The sequence below is a fragment of the Vulpes vulpes genome, chromosome 10 (genome assembly GCF_048418805.1).
Source record: "Vulpes vulpes isolate BD-2025 chromosome 10, VulVul3, whole genome shotgun sequence".
In the NCBI taxonomy this organism is placed as follows: Eukaryota; Metazoa; Chordata; class Mammalia; order Carnivora; family Canidae; genus Vulpes; species Vulpes vulpes.
In genome coordinates, this window is record NC_132789.1 from 1853654 (window position 1) to 1871796 (window position 18143).

General features: G+C 51.9%; 1 protein-coding gene across 50 annotated transcripts in view; it reads left to right on the top strand.

Annotated features, from left to right (window-relative positions):
• The window catches only part of RIMBP2 (RIMS binding protein 2), a 221612-nt gene that overhangs the window by 185742 nt on the left and 17727 nt on the right, over positions 1 to 18143 (top strand). For 30 of the 50 annotated variants that reach the window (XM_072722640.1, XM_072722633.1, XM_072722648.1 and 27 more), the window contains 4 exons: positions 6997 to 7148; positions 8296 to 8757; positions 10497 to 10640; positions 13485 to 13643. In XM_072722640.1, coding sequence (XP_072578741.1) covers positions 6997 to 7148; positions 8296 to 8757; positions 10497 to 10640; positions 13485 to 13643 — 917 coding nt within the window. Of the gene's footprint in view, positions 1 to 6996; positions 7149 to 8295; positions 8758 to 10496; positions 10641 to 13484; positions 13644 to 15992; positions 16671 to 18143 lie in introns of all 50 variants that reach the window. The other 20 variants (XM_072722620.1, XM_026017062.2, XM_072722625.1 and 17 more) reach the window with 1 other exon arrangement.

Consider the following 18143-nt stretch of genomic DNA (forward strand, 5'->3'; position numbering starts at 1 on the left):
CACATCCTGGTTCACAGGTGGCATCTTCTCCCTGGGGGTTAGGATTTCAGCATGAATTCTGGGGACACTGCATTTGGTCCAGAGCTGATAAAAGTGCCAGAGCTGGGTAATCAAGGGAACACTGGTGACCCTGAGAGAATTCAGGTTTCCAAACACTTAGATTAGCTCCAGGATGCAATGCAAGCCCTCAGAAAACTCTGGTCTGGATAGAGTGACCCACTCAGCAGAAAGCTGGCACATCCTGAACTCCAGAGACCCCCCCCCCCCCCCGCTTTATGAGAAGCCACTCACCCCCAAGGAGACAGATCTGGCATATTTTCAGCAAGCCGATACTAGAAACAGGACATCACAGGTGGGCTCACAGGTTTGCAGAGCTGCATGTCCCAGGAACAGCTATCAGCACAAGGATGGGCAATGCGTGCTTTAGGATGACACCAGCTGTATGAATTGTTTGGAGCAGGAAGTGTAGTATTTTCATTGGTAGCCATTGTGGTACCTAAATTCTAGGTGTGGAATTTCTAGCTGGGGTTCAGAGTAGATTTCATATCAGAATTTAAGATAATTTTCAGGGTTTGCAACACTACATACAGCATCTTCTGAAAAGGACTTCTCAAAAGGGCCTAGACAAACAAGGCACATCATTCCCAGCTGGCAGCACCAGGGTCCTGTGGTCCCTGCAGAGGCCACGCCTGCCTCCCCCCCCCCCCAAGAGGTGGCCAGCCTTCCTCCCTCCAGCCTGGGCCAAGCATTGCCCTGTGCATCCCTCAGCCTCCCAGTGCCAGGTGAACTGGGTACTTGAGTGAAGAGAGAGGGGCTGGAATTCCTCCTGAGCTGAGGTGTCGCCCTGCCCTCTGTGGCTGGCTTAGTATTTGCAGCCCCCAAGATTCAAGGCAGATGATGCCCAGAAGCCTGTGTGCAGAGTGCCCAGTGGCTGCAGGAAGGGCAAGCTGCTTCCCAGATGGGACACAGGAGACCTATTCATAGAACTCTTCAAATCTGCATGTCCTTCCTGGCTTTTGTCTGCTCAGTCTCTCTAATTATTGAGATTATTATCTGTGTGTCTATTTTCTTCTTCAGTTTTCTCATTTTTTTTTTTTGTTTTATATATTGTAAAGCTCCATTGTTAGGTGCATACACATTTAAATTGTTAGTTCTAAAAAAAAAAAAAATAAATAAATTGTTAGTTCTTCTTGAGGAATTGACTCCTTTCTCTCTTTTATAAAAAAGATTTTATTTATGAGACAGAGAGAGAGAGGCAGAGACACAGGCAGAGGGAGAAGCAGGCTCCATGCAGGGAGCCTGACATGGGACTTGATCCCGGGTCTCCAGGGTCACTCCCTGGGCTGAAGGCGGCGCTAAACCACTGAGCCACCCGGGCTGCCCTTGACTCCTTTCTCATTAATGAAATGCCGCTCTTAGTCCCTGGTATTACTTCTTATCTTGAAGTCTGTTTTGTCTGATACTCATATGACCACCGGCTTTTTCATGCTGAGAGCTTATATGTTATATCTTTTTCTAACCTTTGAAATCCCTTGTGTCTCTATTTTCAGTCCGTCTCTCGTGAATAGTCTATAGTTGGGTCTTGGTGTTATAACAATCTGACACTCTTCCTTTTAACTGGAATCTTTAGTTCCTTTACTTTTAGTACAATTACTGATATGACTTTGTTTAAGTCTGCTATAAGCTCTTTGTTTTTCATTTGTCCTGTTTTTTGTTTGTTTATCTTTCCCTGCCTTTTTGAGGGGAAAGGGGAGAGAGGGGTCAACTAATTGTATTTTTCTATTCCATTTCTTCCTCTCTGAACTGTTTTTTTCTTTACCATAACTCTTTGTATTTTTGTTTTAGAGATTGCTGCAAGGAGTGACACGTGCATATTAAGCTCATTAAAAATGAGCTTACATTAATAACATAATTCATTTATAAGGGAAGAATAGTACCAGGGTATAATTCCCCTTATGCTCCTTTATTTTCACTCTTGTTTTTATGTATTTTATTTCTATATATATTGTAAACCCCTCAATCCATTATTGTTATTATTTTTGCTTTAATCAATTGCTTTTGGGATCCCTGGGTGGCGCAGCGGTTTGGCGCCTGCCTTTGGCCCAGGGCACGATCCTGGAGACCCAGGATCGAATCCCACATCAGGCTCCCGGTGCATGGAGCCTGCTTCTCCCTCTGCCTATGTCTCTGCCTCTCTTTCTCTCTGTGACTATCATAAATAAATAAAAATTTTAAAAAAATGAAAAAAAAATCAATTGCTTTTGAAGAATCTGACGAAAACAGTCTATTTCCTGATATACCGACAATTTCCATCAGTTTGTATCCCTATTTCTACTTGGTATGATTTCCTTTTAGCTCTGAAGAATTTCCTTTAGCATCTCTTTCAGCATCCTTTTAGTTTTCTAAAAAACAAAAACAAAAACAAAAAAACTCTCATTATTTCACTTTTATTTAAAAGTATTTTTTTCTCTGGGGGCACTTGGCTGGCGCAGTTGGAGGAGCGTGCAACTCTTGATCTTGAGGTCATGAATTTGAGTCCCATGTTGAGTGTAGGGATTACTTAAATAGATAAAACTTAATTTTTTTCTTTGGATATAGAATTCTAGACTATTTTTTTTTAATTACAGGACTTTGCAAATATTGTTGCTTTTCTCTTGGCCTTCTCTATTTGTATAAGGAATCAGCTCTCTTTCCTATTGTCATTCTCTGACTCCTTTCAAAATTTTTCTCTTTGTTTTTGATGGTTAGTAATTTGACTCTAATGTGCCTATGCTTATTTTACTTACAATTTTTTTTTTAATTTACCGATACTCCTGGAGCTAAGAGTGGTAGTACAGGTAGTTTTTCTTCAAGTTTCAAACTTTATAATTCCACAGACTTTTTTCTACTTTATTCTACCTTTATGTTCTGAGAACTTAGTTATACATAAGTGAGATTGCTTGCTGTTGGAATACAGATTTATGAACTTCCTTTATTTTATTCATTGTTTCAGTTATGATAATTTCTATTACTCTGTCTTTAAGTCTATTACTCTGTCTTTAAGTCTTCTTTTGCAATGTCCAATCTGTTTTAAAGAGTATTAAATAAAATTTTTATTTTAGCCATTGTAGTTTTCAATTCTAGGATTTTCCTTTGGTTCTTTTAAACATTTTCTTATCACTCCTGGAATTTCCATTTCTTCACCTACCACATATATCTTTACCTATACATTCTTTAACTGATTTGTAACAATTATTTTAATATTTTTTTAATTTTTAAAATTTATTTATGGTATAGAGAGAGAGAGAGAGAGAGGCAGAGACATAGGCAGAGGGAGAAGCAGGCTCCATGCATTGGGAGCCCAACATGGGATTCGATCCCGGGTCTCCAGGATGGCGCCCTCGGCCAAAGGCAGGCGCTAAACTGCTGCGCCACCCAGGGATCTCTGTAACAATTATTTTAAAGTCTTTGTTAATTCCAACATCTGGGTCATCTATGGGCCTGCTTCTACTGACTGTTTTCTCTCTTGATTATATATCACCTTTTCTCATTTCTTTCTATATCTACTGACTTTCACTGTGTATCAGACATTATAGATTATGCCCTGGGGAGACTCTGGATTCTGTTATCTTCCTCAGTAACAGCTGTAACCATACCTCTGCAGTGTTGAGGTTTATTCTTGCAGACTGTTACATTACTTTGACATATCTAGATTGTGTAGATGCTTGTTTTAGCTTTATTTGGGTGAATATATTTCATTTTTGCCTTTAGAATGTGGCCTGTAGTCCTGATGTATGATCCCAACTTCTATGATATGGACCTTCTCTCTCTCTGTAATGGAAAGCTCAAGTTTCTCTAACTTAGCAGGACTTAACTCCAAATTCTTCCTCTTAGCCTAGGGCAGCTGTCAGAATCATTGCTGAACTCTATAGTCTAGCCATTTTCTTTCCTTTATGTTGTTGGCATTCTTGCCTGCCCTGCCCAGGAATGATTTAGGAGTCACTGAATAGTTTGAGGGGAATGGGCACACAGAGGTTAGGGACTTGCATTGGATCTTCACTCTTTGGGATTTCTCTCAATTTCTATCATCTCTGCCATCACTGAATGCTGACTTTTAACTCCACAATCCAACAAGACCACCACTTTCTGCTTGGACTCTATCTCTCATAGAAGTGAGCTGGGCAGTGTTGTAGAGAGAATAAAAGGAATCTGGTTAAGTGTGGGTTTTGCTATGTGTTCCCTTTCTTTCTAGGCACTGATCACATCCTCTCTACCCACTACTGTAGGATGAATCACACTGGACATGTTCATGGGAGGCTTTTTGAAATGGTTCTAGGTGCTTCTTTCCACCACAAGGTGTGGCTGCTTTTCTCATTGCTGGGTATTCTTCCTAAGCCAAGGAGAAAGACCTGGCTCTGACAAGAACCACTGATCACTTTCATCTTCTGAATGCTACCAGGTCATGAGGATGGTGGTGAGGCAATTAGGGGAAGTGGTACCCCACAGTGTCTCCAAGAGCCCTGGCAGGAATTCAGCTTTGAGTGGATGAGTGCCTCCGTGATCAATCCCTTATTTGGCAGACTGAATCCATCACAATGACCAGTCACAGGGAAGGAGACAGACAGCCCTCAAGGTTGATGAAGTCAGCAGTGCTTAGGAAGGAACAGTCACCCTCAGAGACAGAAAACAGACTCATCATCACTAAATCCTGAGTCTGGTCAGACATATCCAACTATCAACAGCCTCCAAAACAAGTGATCCCCACCCAAAAGGATAGTTCCCTTTAGAAAGGTCTTCCACTTCCGATATAGAGGCTGGAGATATCAAGATCTTGTATGGGAGGGTGTCCGGTGCCTTTGGAGTCAAGTTGAAACAAATAATAACAATAGTTAACATAGAAAGGCCACTTACTCTGAGCCTGTGCACTGCTATAAGCACTTGACCTACACATCAATTCATTTATCTCACAGCTTGTTGGCATTGGCTGTAAGGATGATTGGACGTACGTTCAAAACCATGATTTCTCAGGAGCTTGTTCATGGTTCAATCTGATGCAGATATTGCTGATGGGCAGCCCTCTTCTGATGGTGATTTGGGGACCCAGGCATGTCCGTACCGTGTTTTCACCATTTCCAGTATGTGACTCGTGAGGCTATCCTCAGGGGCATCTCCTTCCCAGACAACCAGAGGGGGAAGGACCATATAAGTTCACCTGGGGAGACTTTGGTGGGCTAGCCTGGACATGGCAGCCACCACTTCTGCCCACGTTCCTTCAGAAGTCAGCCACAGGGCCATGTCTTACCAAAAGGGAAGTTTGGAAACTGAGCACAGCTGTCTGAGCAGGAGTAAAATAATAATATGATGACGATGTGTGAGTAAATATCAGTTGTTGCCACCAGGCGCTATATTATCTATTTCATAGATAAGGTAACTAAATAAAAGATAGTCATCCAAGGTCCCACGTCAGTAATTGGCAGATCTGAGACCTGAACCTGGGCAGGCAGGCTCCAGTGTCTACTTTCCTATCTATGTTCCGTCCTGCCTCCGACTTTTTCACATTTCTTGGATGACACGACTGGCTGTCTTGGTTCTAAGGCAAAGGCCTTGTATCTAGTAGTAGCCAAGTCTGTGCTGAGTGGGTGAGTGGATGGGGTCCCCGTGCAACCCCCCAACCCCCCATCAACACACAGCTGGCCCGGCTCCCAGAAGCAATGTGTCCTTAATTCCACTGTAGGGACCCCCATATCAGCCCAACCTCGTCCCAGTGCATGACAGGGACATGGACCCAGACAAGGCTGCCTGGGGGAGGCTGGAATTGTGAATGAAAGGACATCTGCTCTTTGAGTCAAGATTCTAAACCTTTCTTTCTGCCTTTCTTTGGCAATATGTCACGTTTAAATTAACCATCCAGGTAGAATTTCACTTCTGAACCAGGTTGTGAAGGAATTTTGAAGAACTTTATTACAGCGTGTTATTAAGAGTGGAGTCGTATCTGCCTTTGCAAATGGGCTGCAGGGATGAGTGGGTGTGAATCCTGCTTCCAACACTGAATAGCTGAGTGACTTCCCTTGAACCTGAATTTCCTCACGTGCAAAGTGGGGGTGCACTGGAATCACAGGTGTGGTGAGCATCGTGCGGTGTGAAGGACACAGGAAGAGAGGAATGTGTGGCATGGAGCAAGTCTTCAGTACACAGCTGGCATCCTCCTACCCAGAAGCGCACACCTTGGGGGAACTGTAGCAAGGTCTTGGAGTACGCAGGGCCCAGAGCTTTCCTCCTGGGTGTTATGCATCCATTCCCTTCCAAATGAAATGCCATGTACGTTTGAACAGGAAGATGTGGGAGGTTTGCACCAGACTTTGAGGGAAGGAAGCCACACAGGGCGACAGGCAGCATGACCGGGGCCTTGGCCACTGGCTCCCTGCTGCTTGAACAGGCTGCTCAGCACCTAGTCAGCACATTGGGTGTGGCCACTGCACAGCAGGAAGCATTAGCTGGGGTGACTGGAAAGTCTGTGTGGAGCTGGATTCTCAGGCTCAGATGCTGTTCTCACACCCATCTCTTGCTCCTCAGCTCTGTCCCCTCCCACAGAGTGGGAAGATGGGTGATATGCGGCCCACGCCTACCTTCTCTCAAGTCCACGAACAGAGAGAGGAAGGAAGAGAGGAGGCAGCAAGGAGGGGAGAAGGGAGGGAGGGATCTCTGTCCTCTGCCAATGCTGGGCTCTCTTGGTGCAGCTGAGCCAATCCCGTGGCCTGGCTAAGTATGTCCATGCCAGGAACAGGGCGCAGGTGGTCGCAGAGGGCAGGCGGAGGCCCAGGTGAGCAGCAGTGCCTCAGAACATGCCAGGGGCTGTTGCCCTGCTGCCACTCCGCCCACCCACTCCGTGCTCTCCCCTCCTGCCCTGGCCACAGGACTCAGAGTGCTCCTTCCAGGTGAGAGCCCTGAGCATCGCACCACCAACTGCTCACTGGCCAGAGGGCTGGGCCCTGAAAGCTCTGCCTTCTGTGCCCCCAGGCCCTCCGGCGCCCCCACAGGACGTCACCGTCCACCCTGGGGCCACCCCAGCCACCATCCAGGTCTCCTGGAAGCCGCCGGCCCTGACGACTGCCGGGCTGTCCAACGGGGCCAATGTGTCTGGCTATGGCGTGTATGCAAAAGGGCAGAGGGTGAGTTCTGGTTGGGGGGTTGCACGGGGACCGCCGGAACCTGGAGCGGTGAACAAAGGGGAGGGGCATGCCCCCAAGATCAACCAGCCCTTCCTGAAGAGCACCCACAGCTTCTCCCAGGCCCTCCTCCCTCCCAGAACACTGACAGCCCCCTTCTCCCCTGTGGCTCCTTCTTTCCAGAATTCTCTCTGCCAAACTCCCACGCCCTGGGCGGTTCCTGTTCTTCTCCCCTTGGTGCTGAAAACTCACCTCTTGACCCCACAAAATCAGGGCCCCCTCAATGGATGATGGGCTCATAAACTCCACCAACTGTTGTTGAAAAGATGGCACCTCCAGCCAAAGTGGAGGGGGACACATGCACATCAACACACAGCTGGCCCGGCTCCCAGAAGCAGTGTGTCCTTAATTCCGCTGTAGGGACCCCCATATCAGCCCAACCTCATCCCAGTGCATGACAGGGACATGGACCCACACAAGGCTGCCTGGGGGAGGCTGGAGTGAGCTTCTGTGCATTCTCTATTCCCCTCCTGTTCCCACCAAGGAGCCAGGGGTGACACATCAGATGCAAGTGCCTATCTGAGCTATTCCTACCTGGTCCTTGGGAGCTGCCACCTGCAGGGGTGTGCTCCTTCTGCTCCCCTCCCCCCCAGAACCTCCCTCTGCTCCCCCTTCTCCAGGACTCCCCTCTGTTTCCCCTCCTCCTCTTCCAGGACTCCCTTCAGCTCCCCCTCCTCCCCACTGCTCCCCCTCTGTGGGGAAGCCCACAGGCAGGCTATGCCTGTACAGATGAGGTGCTGTCCTCGCTCTATGGCAGCAGGAAGTCCATTTGGTTCCCCACCCAGCTTTGGCAGTTTACACCTGGTTTCTGATCTTCTGAGGCCTCATGTCTGTATCTGAATTGGTCTGGACTGGGAAGGGAAGGCACGGCCCTCGTTGGTGCCTGGGAACCTCCAACAACTGCACGTGTTGGGTCTTCGGAAGCCCCTAGCCTGCTCCTCCCTCCGAGGCTGCTTCCATCTTCAGGCCGGGCGTGTGGTTGGGCTGGGCATGGGTAGGGCCCCGGTGTCCAGGCACGACGGGCTGTCAAGTACAGGGGGAGAAGCTGCGGGGAGGCGGGCTTCCTGTGACGGGCATTCTCTGTGTGCAGGTGGCCGAGGTCATCTCCCCCATGGCAGACAGCATAGCTGTGGAGCTCGTGCGGCTGCGAAGCCTGGAAGCCAAGGGCGTGACCGTGCGGACCCTCTCTGCACAGGGCGAGTCCACGGACTCCACCACCGCTGCCATTCCCCCTGACCTCCTGGTGCCTCCAACCCCCCACCCGAGAACTGCTCCCACACCGAAGCCCTTAGCAAGTGTCGGAGCCCTCGATACCAAAGATGAACACCTGGGTCCCCATATCACAGTGGACGAGGCCTGGGAGCAGGGTCGGGCTCCAGCCCCGGTCCACGGGCACATGCTGGAGCCGCCCAGCCTGCAGGGCTCAGGCCCGGGGAGGCGCTCCCCCTCGCCCAGTCGGATCCTCCCGCAGCCGCAGGGCACCCCGGTTTCCACCTCGGTTGCCAAGGCTATGGCCCGGGAAGCTGCGCAGAGAGTGGCCGAGAGCAGCAGGGTAAGGCTGGGCTTGTCGCTGCTTCCATGTCACCTGGAAGGCAACCTGTCCCTCACCATCGGCACCCGTGAGGCTGCAGAGGGGGCTGCGCAATGCTGGTGCCCAGGGGCTGCCTGGCCTGGGAGGGAGGGATGCCCATGCCATGCAGCCTCCGTTTCCCCGCAGATTGCTTTCTTGGCCAGATCCTGATGGAATCAAAATGTTTTCAGTATGTGACTCTGGACACGTGTACTTGGAGAAAATGCTTCTCTACCAGTCTGGCTTAGACCAGAAAACAGGCAGTGAGCAGCCTGCTACCTAGGCTCTGGTCTGTGTTGAGGGTCTGGGAGGTGCCTTCTGGAGGTCAGCTCAGAGACCCTCTCCCTGAACGAGGCTCACATCTTAGTTCTGCATGCTTCAGAGCTATAGCTGTGTGTGTGTGTGTGTGTGTGTGTGTGCACATGCTCATAGACATGTTTGCAGACACAGAGACCTACTTATGTGCACATATGGACAGATGTGTATATACACGTGCATCTACATATATCCCTACCTGCAGACATGCATGTATATAAATATACTCTCATGTCTGTCACTGGAAACTGTCCAGGCCGTGGGGACGGGGAGCATTTGGATTATGGTGGGGCCGTATTCCAGACAAGATATGCAATGAGACGTGACAGTTAAGAAACACCTATGAAGTGTGTCCCCCATCCAGGCCTTGGAGAGTAGAATCTGGAACTGGACTAGACCATGTGCCCTACCACCACCACCGGGGACAAAGTTCCCATCTTTTCCTCAGGTGTACTGGTCTGCCGGGGCACCCAGCATGTCTGCTGGTCTCTCCAGGTTGGTGACCCCTGGCAGCGCCCTCTCTGACATCCATGCTGATGCTGGAGGACCCCCACTTCCTGGAGGTCCCATGGGCCGGGTTGGCCTGCCTCTGGGGTGGGGACCGGGCCAGGGAGCCTCAGGAAGGGCATAGACCCTACAGGTCAGAGCTAGGTCATATACAGGACAGCCAGGAGGGATGTGAGGTGCAGTGATAGCTTTCAGGGCCTCCTGAAACACTGGGAATCCAGGTTTTTCTGTGAATTCTCCCATTTGGTTCAGTATTGGCTTCAAATACTTAAAAAACAACTAAACACTAATTTGTGACTTCTGATGAGGGAAGTGCTTCCAAGTATGCACACCTATGGGGGGCTGACCGCCTTTGTGTCATCTTCACAAAGCAGAAGCCTGACTCTGAGTGTTGGGTGTATGGAAGCTCTGTGGGCAGGCGGGGCCTGGCAGTGGACCGTGGCCCTCCACTCTTTGGGATGGCAGCCACATATCCTGCAGCCCTGAGACCCCCAGGCAGGGTCCCCAAGGACAGGCTGGAGCCAGTCTCTGGGGCTGCCAACTCCCCTGCCAGGTCACCTTTCAAAAGCATGGAGAGAAAGTGAACCTCTGAGTCTCGTTTTTCAAGAAAATTAGTCGATCAGGTCAAGAGCTGGGCAAAGGAGACAGATGGAGAGAGAACTTTCTGCTGGTATCCCTAGGTCACCTCCAGCAGAGGCAGGAAGTGGTTCTGGTCAGGGGCAGGGGGCAGTGCATCAGAGGCCAGCGCTGGGCTACCCAACACGGGTCCCTGCCTGCAGTAGCTCCCAGGAGGGTGGGGGGCTGGGCGAAGGAGAGGCTGAACCCAGAAGATACGGGGACCTGGAGGCCCCCTCCCCCTCCCGGCCCCTCCTGACAGCTTCTTTCCTTCTCCTTCCAAGCTAGAGAAAAGGAGCATCTTCCTGGAGAGGGGCAGTGGGCAGTACATGAACTCAGATGAGGAGGACAGCTATGACTCCCCGGACATCAAGAGGAGAGGTGCCTCGGTGGACGACTTTCTGAAAGGCTCAGAACTTGGCAAGCAGGTGAGTGTGGGAGCGGGGTCCCTGTGGGCCTCCCCAGCCACAGTGCCCCGTGCAGGGTCTGGAGCCAGAACCACTGAGGCCCTTGGGGAAGTTTGCATTTAACAACGCCTGTGCATGTGTCACCTCACTTGGGACAGTTCCAGAAGTCTAAATGGGAACCTTTCACCTCCCCGGCTGCCCTGTGCTGACACCTGGCCGTTAGGGTGTTCTGTGGGCCAGGTAAACCTACAGATGATAATCTGGTCAACTTAGAACCCACCATTTGTTCATATATTTTTATGAATCAGACAAATGTTTGCTGAGCATCTGCCATGTGTGAGGCACCATGGGAGAACCTGAAATGAGAGGGTCCACATCCTACACCCAGAGCATGAAATGTCAGTGCTTCTCCTTCCAGACCAGACTCTTCCGAGCAGATGTGTCCCGCCTTGTGTTTTGTCTCCAAATTTTGATCATGTGCTCTAATAGAAGCATCCTTGATTGGACAAGAGATGGAAAGGGCTGGAGATTCAGGGGTGTCAGGGAATGACTGCAGGGACCAGGTCACCTGAAACCAGCAGCACACATGAGGCAGGGCAGTGTCATGGCCTCAGGGATGTTGGACTCACACACGAGGGGTCACATCCTGGCCCTGCTGCTGCTAGCTATAGCTCTGCAGGCAGGTTACCCAGGCTCTCAACCAGCAGGTTCTTTGTCTGCAAGATTGAATAATTCTACTTGCCTTAATTTTAACAAGAGACACAGAATGCCCAACCATAATGACGAAGGTGATGAAGACATTTCCCCACCCCGAGATATAAGAAGCCTCAGGTAGGAAGTTGTCAGGCGGATTCAGCTAGCCAGTTGTGTCTGGGTTCTCACTTCTGAATTTTCCGCACTTTTGATATTCCCCTCTTTGCTACAAAGTGGCTGCTGAAGCTTCAGCAATCACTTCCTTATGTGACAGCACCCCAAGAAAGAAGGAAGGGACAGATAAAAAAAAGAGGAGGCTTTCTTTTCAGGAACTTTGCTCTTAACTGGAAGAAAAGTCTTTTCCAGAAGCTCCATCAGATGTCCTGCTACTTCTCACTGGGCAGACTGGGATCATGTGCCCAGCACCAAGAGAGGAACAGGATTCCTACCAATAGCTTATGAGTGATGTATCTGGCCAGCAACAGACCCCTCCTTCCATCCCATGAGTTTGTTCTGACATCATTGGGTTGGAATCAGATGAGACTCTATCCTTGTGGAGGGGAGTTTCCTGTACACCCGGGGAAGACTGAGTGAAAACCAGCCTGGTCTCTGTGTATTTAAAGCCATTTGTCGTATGTCTTCTACTTGGCACCAAGTGAGAGAATTACAGCTGGAATAGCTTCTACCCGCAGGCCACAGAGGCTCAGGCTGAGAACCTTCTGGGCCACTTCTCCCTGCCGAGGCTTGCAGAGCCTCCTGCCTCCTTCGCAAGCCACGAACTTAACATGGCCAGAAGTGCATACGTGTCTTTATCTATGGTTGTAAATGAAAACCAGTGTATTCTTTTTTTAAAAAATTTATTTATTTATTCGTGAGAGACTCGCACTCGCACACACAGACAGAAGCAGAGACACAGGCAGAGGGAGAAGCAGGCTCCCTGCAGGGAACCCAGTGTGGGACTCGATCCCAGGACCCTGGGATCACGCCCTGAGCCGAAGGCAGATCTCAACTGCTGAGCCACCCAGGCATCCCCAAAACCAGAGTATTCTTAATAAATGTGTCATGGGCTGCTATGAAATGCATTTGTCCACCGGGAATGTAAAGAACGTTAACACCATCTAGCAGAAATAGAACCTGTTCGTAAATCTGAGCTTGTCAGGGTGTGCAGTTGTTGCAATGTTACTTATTTGGCTTTAAATACTCGAGATGCTGAATGTGGGACACTCTGGGTGAGCGGGACGCCAAGCCTCAAGCCACCCCGACGTCACGGTCCTGGCCAGGGCTGTCGGTGTCTGTGTTCCCATGCACATTACCGTGTGCGCCCTTCATCCTCAAGGAGGCTTTTCCATTACGTTGTTACTGCCTCCTGCACGCACAGGCTCCATCATGCGTCCCTGACTGAGATGGGCCCAGGGTGAGCCTGGGCAGTGCAGGGTGCCCACCTCCTGCCCGGATGGGGCTGTTCTCCAGATAGCCCAGGGTGCGTGTGTGTTAGACTATATGGTACTTTAAAAAATCTTACATGTCTGTGTATGGTGCACATACATGCACTTTCCCACCAGCCGCTGCTCTCCATTGCACACGTATCATGTGCTCGAGTACTGCTGCCACCAGAGCCTACAAGGGTCTCTCCCTGTTCCTGCTGACTCGGAGCTAGCAGACCTGGGCAGGCCATCTCTGCCCTCCTGGTTCCCTGAGCCTGACAGATGGGGACATCCAGGACTTCCTCTCCATGACAGGAGCAACTCGCACATGCACACACGCACACATGAACAGGCATATGCATGCACTCAGCACACACATACACCCGCATGCATGCACACATGCATGCACATGCATATGCACGCACATATATGCACACATGCACGCACATGCATACACACATGCATACGAATGCACACACATACATATGCACATATGCACACCCACACACATACGCATGCACACACCTGCACACATATGCACGCACACATGCACTCACATACATGCACACATATGCACGCGCACACATGCACTCGCACACACACGGATGCACACACACATGCATACACACATGCGTGCACACATGAGTGTGGGGCTCGCAAGCAAACAGAGCAGGGGAAGGTTGCAAGGAGAGCCTGGGTGGCCCTGACTCTGTGGGGCTCCATAGTGTCCCCTTATCTTGGCCACCAGCCTCACTGCTGCCATGGAGACGAATACCACACGGAGAGCAGCCGGGGCTCTGACCTTTCTGACATCATGGAGGAGGACGAGGAAGAGCTCTACTCTGAGATGCAGCTGGAGGACGGGGGCAGGAGGAGGCCCAGTGGCACATCCCACAACGCCCTCAAGGTCAGTGGCCCTTGGTCACCGGCTTCCTCTGCGCGGCCTGGAGCTCCCGTCCCTTGCCTCTTTGCTGGGGCTGCAGTGGCTCCAACAGGCCTTGTTCTACTGGGGAAAGCCCATGGGTTGCAATCGGCTTCTTCCTCATGGTTGAGTTTGTGTTCAGGAATTTCTCCAACCTCCTGACCTGCACTTGGCCCAAAAGTCTGGGAGGAGGGGTTTGGGAGAGTCTGTGTGAACCCTCAGGGTGCCCAGCTCAGTACCAGGAATCTAGGGGGAAGGAACAAATCAGGGAAGCCCCTGCCCTGCCCCAGCCTCAAGTGCTAATCGCAGAGCCAGCAGCTGGAGAGTAGGCCTTGGAGCAGACGGGGGGCCTGCGGACCAGCCGCCCAGCCAGGGGGTTTGCACATCCCATGCAAGGAAGAAGTTGTGGTGGTAGGTGCTTCAGGGGGCACGGAAGCCAGAGGACTGCAGGGCGCCAGGGGCAACCCACACAGGCCCCTTCCCAGACACCGCCCCCCAGGGCCTACCATCCTCCACTTCCACCCCCAGTGTGGCCACCACTAGTGGGCGTGATGGGGGTCACCTTCACGGAACCTGGGCATGAAGCCTCCAAGGAGCCAAGGAGGAGGCTTGCCCTCGTGTGCATGCCCAGGCACTGGGCGAGCAGTGCGGCCGCGGTCCTCCAGCTGTCCCCACCCTGGGGGGAGAGAGACAGCTGCTAGGACCCTTGTGGGCTTTGCAAGTAGAAAAGCCATGGAGAGCAAAATCCCAGTGAGGGATTAAGCACCCGACCGTGGACTTTCTCTAGAACAAAGGGGCATGTGTTTTGAATAGTGGATAGAAGGTAACAGCTCTGGCTCCCAACGCACTGCCTACTTGCGTAGACAAGACTTAGATGCTCGCCCAGCAAAGGCCCCTGGCAGGGCCTTAGAGTTATTCTGTCGCCAAAGAACATGCTGGAGTCCTGTGCAAATCCCACGTGGTGGCAGCTTCTGCCACTCCTAGTGGCTCCTCCTTGGCTTCCCGACAGCTCCCAAGGCATCACTGGCCAGCAGAACTCATCCTTGAGGGAGGCAAGCCCAGGCCTCCCCCGACTCTCCCATGCTTTGCCCCAGAACCCAGCTGCCTGCATGTGTTCACAGATAGGCTGGGCGAAGCCTGTATCTGTTTTTCCATGATACTTCTCCTTTTGATGGAGAGAGCTCCAGGGAGGGCACTTCCTGCAAGTAGTTTAGCAAAGAAGCAAAAGTTTGCCTTCTGTCCCAGGGAGAGGCCCAGAGAGCAATGAGTTTTGTATAAAACCCCCTGGCCCAGTGCTGCTGTGCCAGCTGGGGTGGCCTCCTGGGGGAGGCCGCCTGGGAGCTGACAGTGGGCAGAGTGGCTGCTGATGGCTGCAGGTTCACCTGGCCTTGCCTGTACGCTATTTCTTTTTTTTCTAAATTCTGAGATTTTACAGGCTGATCTGGACTTCTGAGTTCTTTAGAAAGTCCGACAGTTTGGGGATCTGACATTGCTGGGCTCAGCTTCCTGCCCATGGCAATTCCTTGCAGCTGAGCCAGCTTCCACCTACCCTGGGAGCCCCCAGATTAGCCCCCTTCCTCATGCTAACAAGCACACGCTGGGTGTCAGGTTAGCAAAGGGGAGGGTTTGGGTCAGCAGCCAGGGAGCCCTGCCAGGCCTTACCACCAGCACTGAGCTCCAGCCCCTGCGCCTGCCCGCTCAGGTGAATGCACCAGGGTCGCCAGCTTGCAGAGCCCCAAGCGGGACCCCAGGAGGAAGGACCTTGTCTGGTGAGGCAGCCCAGGTGTGCACCCTGCTCAGTGGGCGTGGAGGATGGGCTCGGGGATGCCCCAGTGGAGAGGACCTCTGCAGGGCCGGTGGGCACAGAGTGACCAGGCACTTCCTGGTGTGGGGTGGCTCCGCATTCATCCACCAGCAAAGCGAGGGAGGCAGGGAGGGAGGCCTGGGCAGTCATGGGCACAGCCCCGTGGGCCCCACCTCTGCCGCCAGGACCCCCTCGAGGCAGCCAGTGGGTGCAGCCTCCTCAGGGTGCAGGCCTCCGAGGGCTGTGCCCCCTGCTGCCCCCTGCCCCTGCCTCTCCTCTGCTCAGAGCACCACCTGCTCCAGGTGACCATGACCGCGGCGTGCCCCCCGACACCACCCCCTCCCCCGCCCAGGCACCATCTCTTTAACCTTGTGTTCTCATTTCAGAGCCGGGTCAGAGCATGCCTTTTGCCCCACGAGTACACACATGCTTGCTGCCCCTCATCGCCTCTGAGACTAATTGTGTCTATTTTCTTTCCTTACCCCCGTGTCACTTTGGTCACACCCATGTTAACACACCACCCCCTTAAGGAGTGCTTTCAGAGTAGCCCCACTGAAGGAGCCTTCCCGGAGCGGCCTGAGCACCCCCAGCTGACCCACCACAGTAAGAGGCTGTTCAGTATCCCCGAAGTAGCCGAGGAGGGAGAGCACCTGGAGCTCTTGCACAGACAGGGCTTAGGGTACTCGGCCAGGGCCAGGGCCCGGGCCTGCAGTGGGGATGAGGCCCCGCAGGCCTCTTGGCTCCCAGCCAAAGCCAGGGGCCCTGGGGGCGGCCCCCCTGCCAAGGACGTCGTCCTGGAAGACAGAGGCTGTCGGCTGGGCCGCGTGGCCAGCAGGAGCCCCGACAGTGGCCTGGACTGTGGCAGTGAGGAGGAGGAGCTGCGTTTTAGCTTCAGAAGCACGGCCAAGTGCAGCCCAGGCCCTGGGCACTGTCCCTGTAGAAGCCTGAGGCCTCTGCTGGCCCGGCGGCGGACGCTGACCCGGCAAAGCAGCATCGAGGAGGACTTTGGGGAGCAAGTGGACCCCAACGACGTCATCAGGAGCGATGACACCCACCTGAGCCCAGAGAGATCCACCCCCAGGAAGTATGGCTGGGAGGAGCCCCTGGGTCACCACGGCTCGCGGGATATCTGGAAGAAAAGCATAAAAATGCCCGACAGTAGGGCCACTGCCCCAGAGGCACCTCCCTGGGTTGCAGAAGGCCCCGTGGTGTGTGAAGTAAACTTCCTTCTCACATCTGCTTGCCAAACCAATCCATGTTCATTCTTTTACCTGATTTATTTCTGTTGGTGTCCATCCCTGGGGAGCCGCTCTGCTGGCTTGTCTGTCATTTCCATGCATTTTGATTTAAGTCCCATTGCTTCCCAATCTTCGCCCATGCTGACGACCCCTTTACTTTGCTTTAGAATACTGACCCCCTCCTCACCCCCAGAATCAGCGACAATTATGGCTGCTTCAATTAAAGGACAACTGAATCTAAATTTTACTTAAGGGTTAGCTGAACTATGATGATGCGAAAGTTTGGCAACATGTATTTTTCAAACGAACCCCAGGGGACTTGTCACCACTGACACCACTGAGGATGCTTTCTTACTGTGGTTATAGTTTTTGGCTGGTGATGTGTTTTGGTCTTCATCTGTAACTGGAAAAAACAAAGGAGCAATTATTGAAGAGATCCACTTTTACGTATTGTTTTCAAAGTGTTTTTTTTTTTTTTTTTTAGATTTTTTTAAAGCTCTTCCTCCTTCCAGGGGACAGTTTTCAGAATGAATTTTTCATCATCAGCTCTAGACACATCCTCCTGCCTTGTGTTCCAGGCTTATTAGCAGGTTGTCAAGGGTAGGGGTTCATTCAAGGCTTCATTCATCTTTACCTTGTGTCCCCTTTCCAGAACATTTGCCCCTGTCATGCTGAACTTTTCCATGAAAACACAGGTGAGCCGCCACCAGGCACCAGGCCTTGGGTCTGAGCCCTGCGGTCGTGGTCTGTCCACACCAGGGCGCCGATCTGGAATCCACTGAGTCACCTGCCACCTGCAGCCCACACCCCGCCCCGCCACCTAATTGCTGGGACTCCCTGACCACCTTTCATTCCCTGTGTCCCTGAGAACTTTCTGGCTCAACTACTTACCAGCGAGCTGGACGTTTCGCTTTGATTATCTCCTATGGTTCTGACCTTTAGTGCAAGTTAGAAGCAAACCATCCGAGTCAGCCCTGACAATTGATTGGCGCCTTCAGATTAGGGCCACGGTGTGGCCGTGAGTCTCCAAGCTGATAGCCCACAGAACCCTCTGTCTTTGACTTTTATTGACCTCACACCCAACTTTGTCTAGGCGGGATGTTTGGAAGTGCAGGGCCCCTCCGGTGGCGCGGCAGGAGGCAGGCTGGCCCGAGGCTAGCTAAGGGCCGTGTGTGGTCAGAGGCGCCGCAGCTGTGAGCCGCTCCCACTTTGGTTCCAAGCGTTTGGCTTTGGCAGCAGGGGCCACACAGAGCGGTGCCTCCCAAGAGTCCCTTCTTGCCCTCACTCCTATCCGTGTGTCGAAAAGCGACTCTGGCGTAGAGGACAGGGTGCCTGGGGCGAGCAGCTTTCTTCTCTTCCAGGTTATTCAGCTAACCTTTCAGTTAAAAGCTAAGTTTAGTTGCCTTTAGAGCTTCTGCTTCTAAGTTGAATTGATTTGGCTAA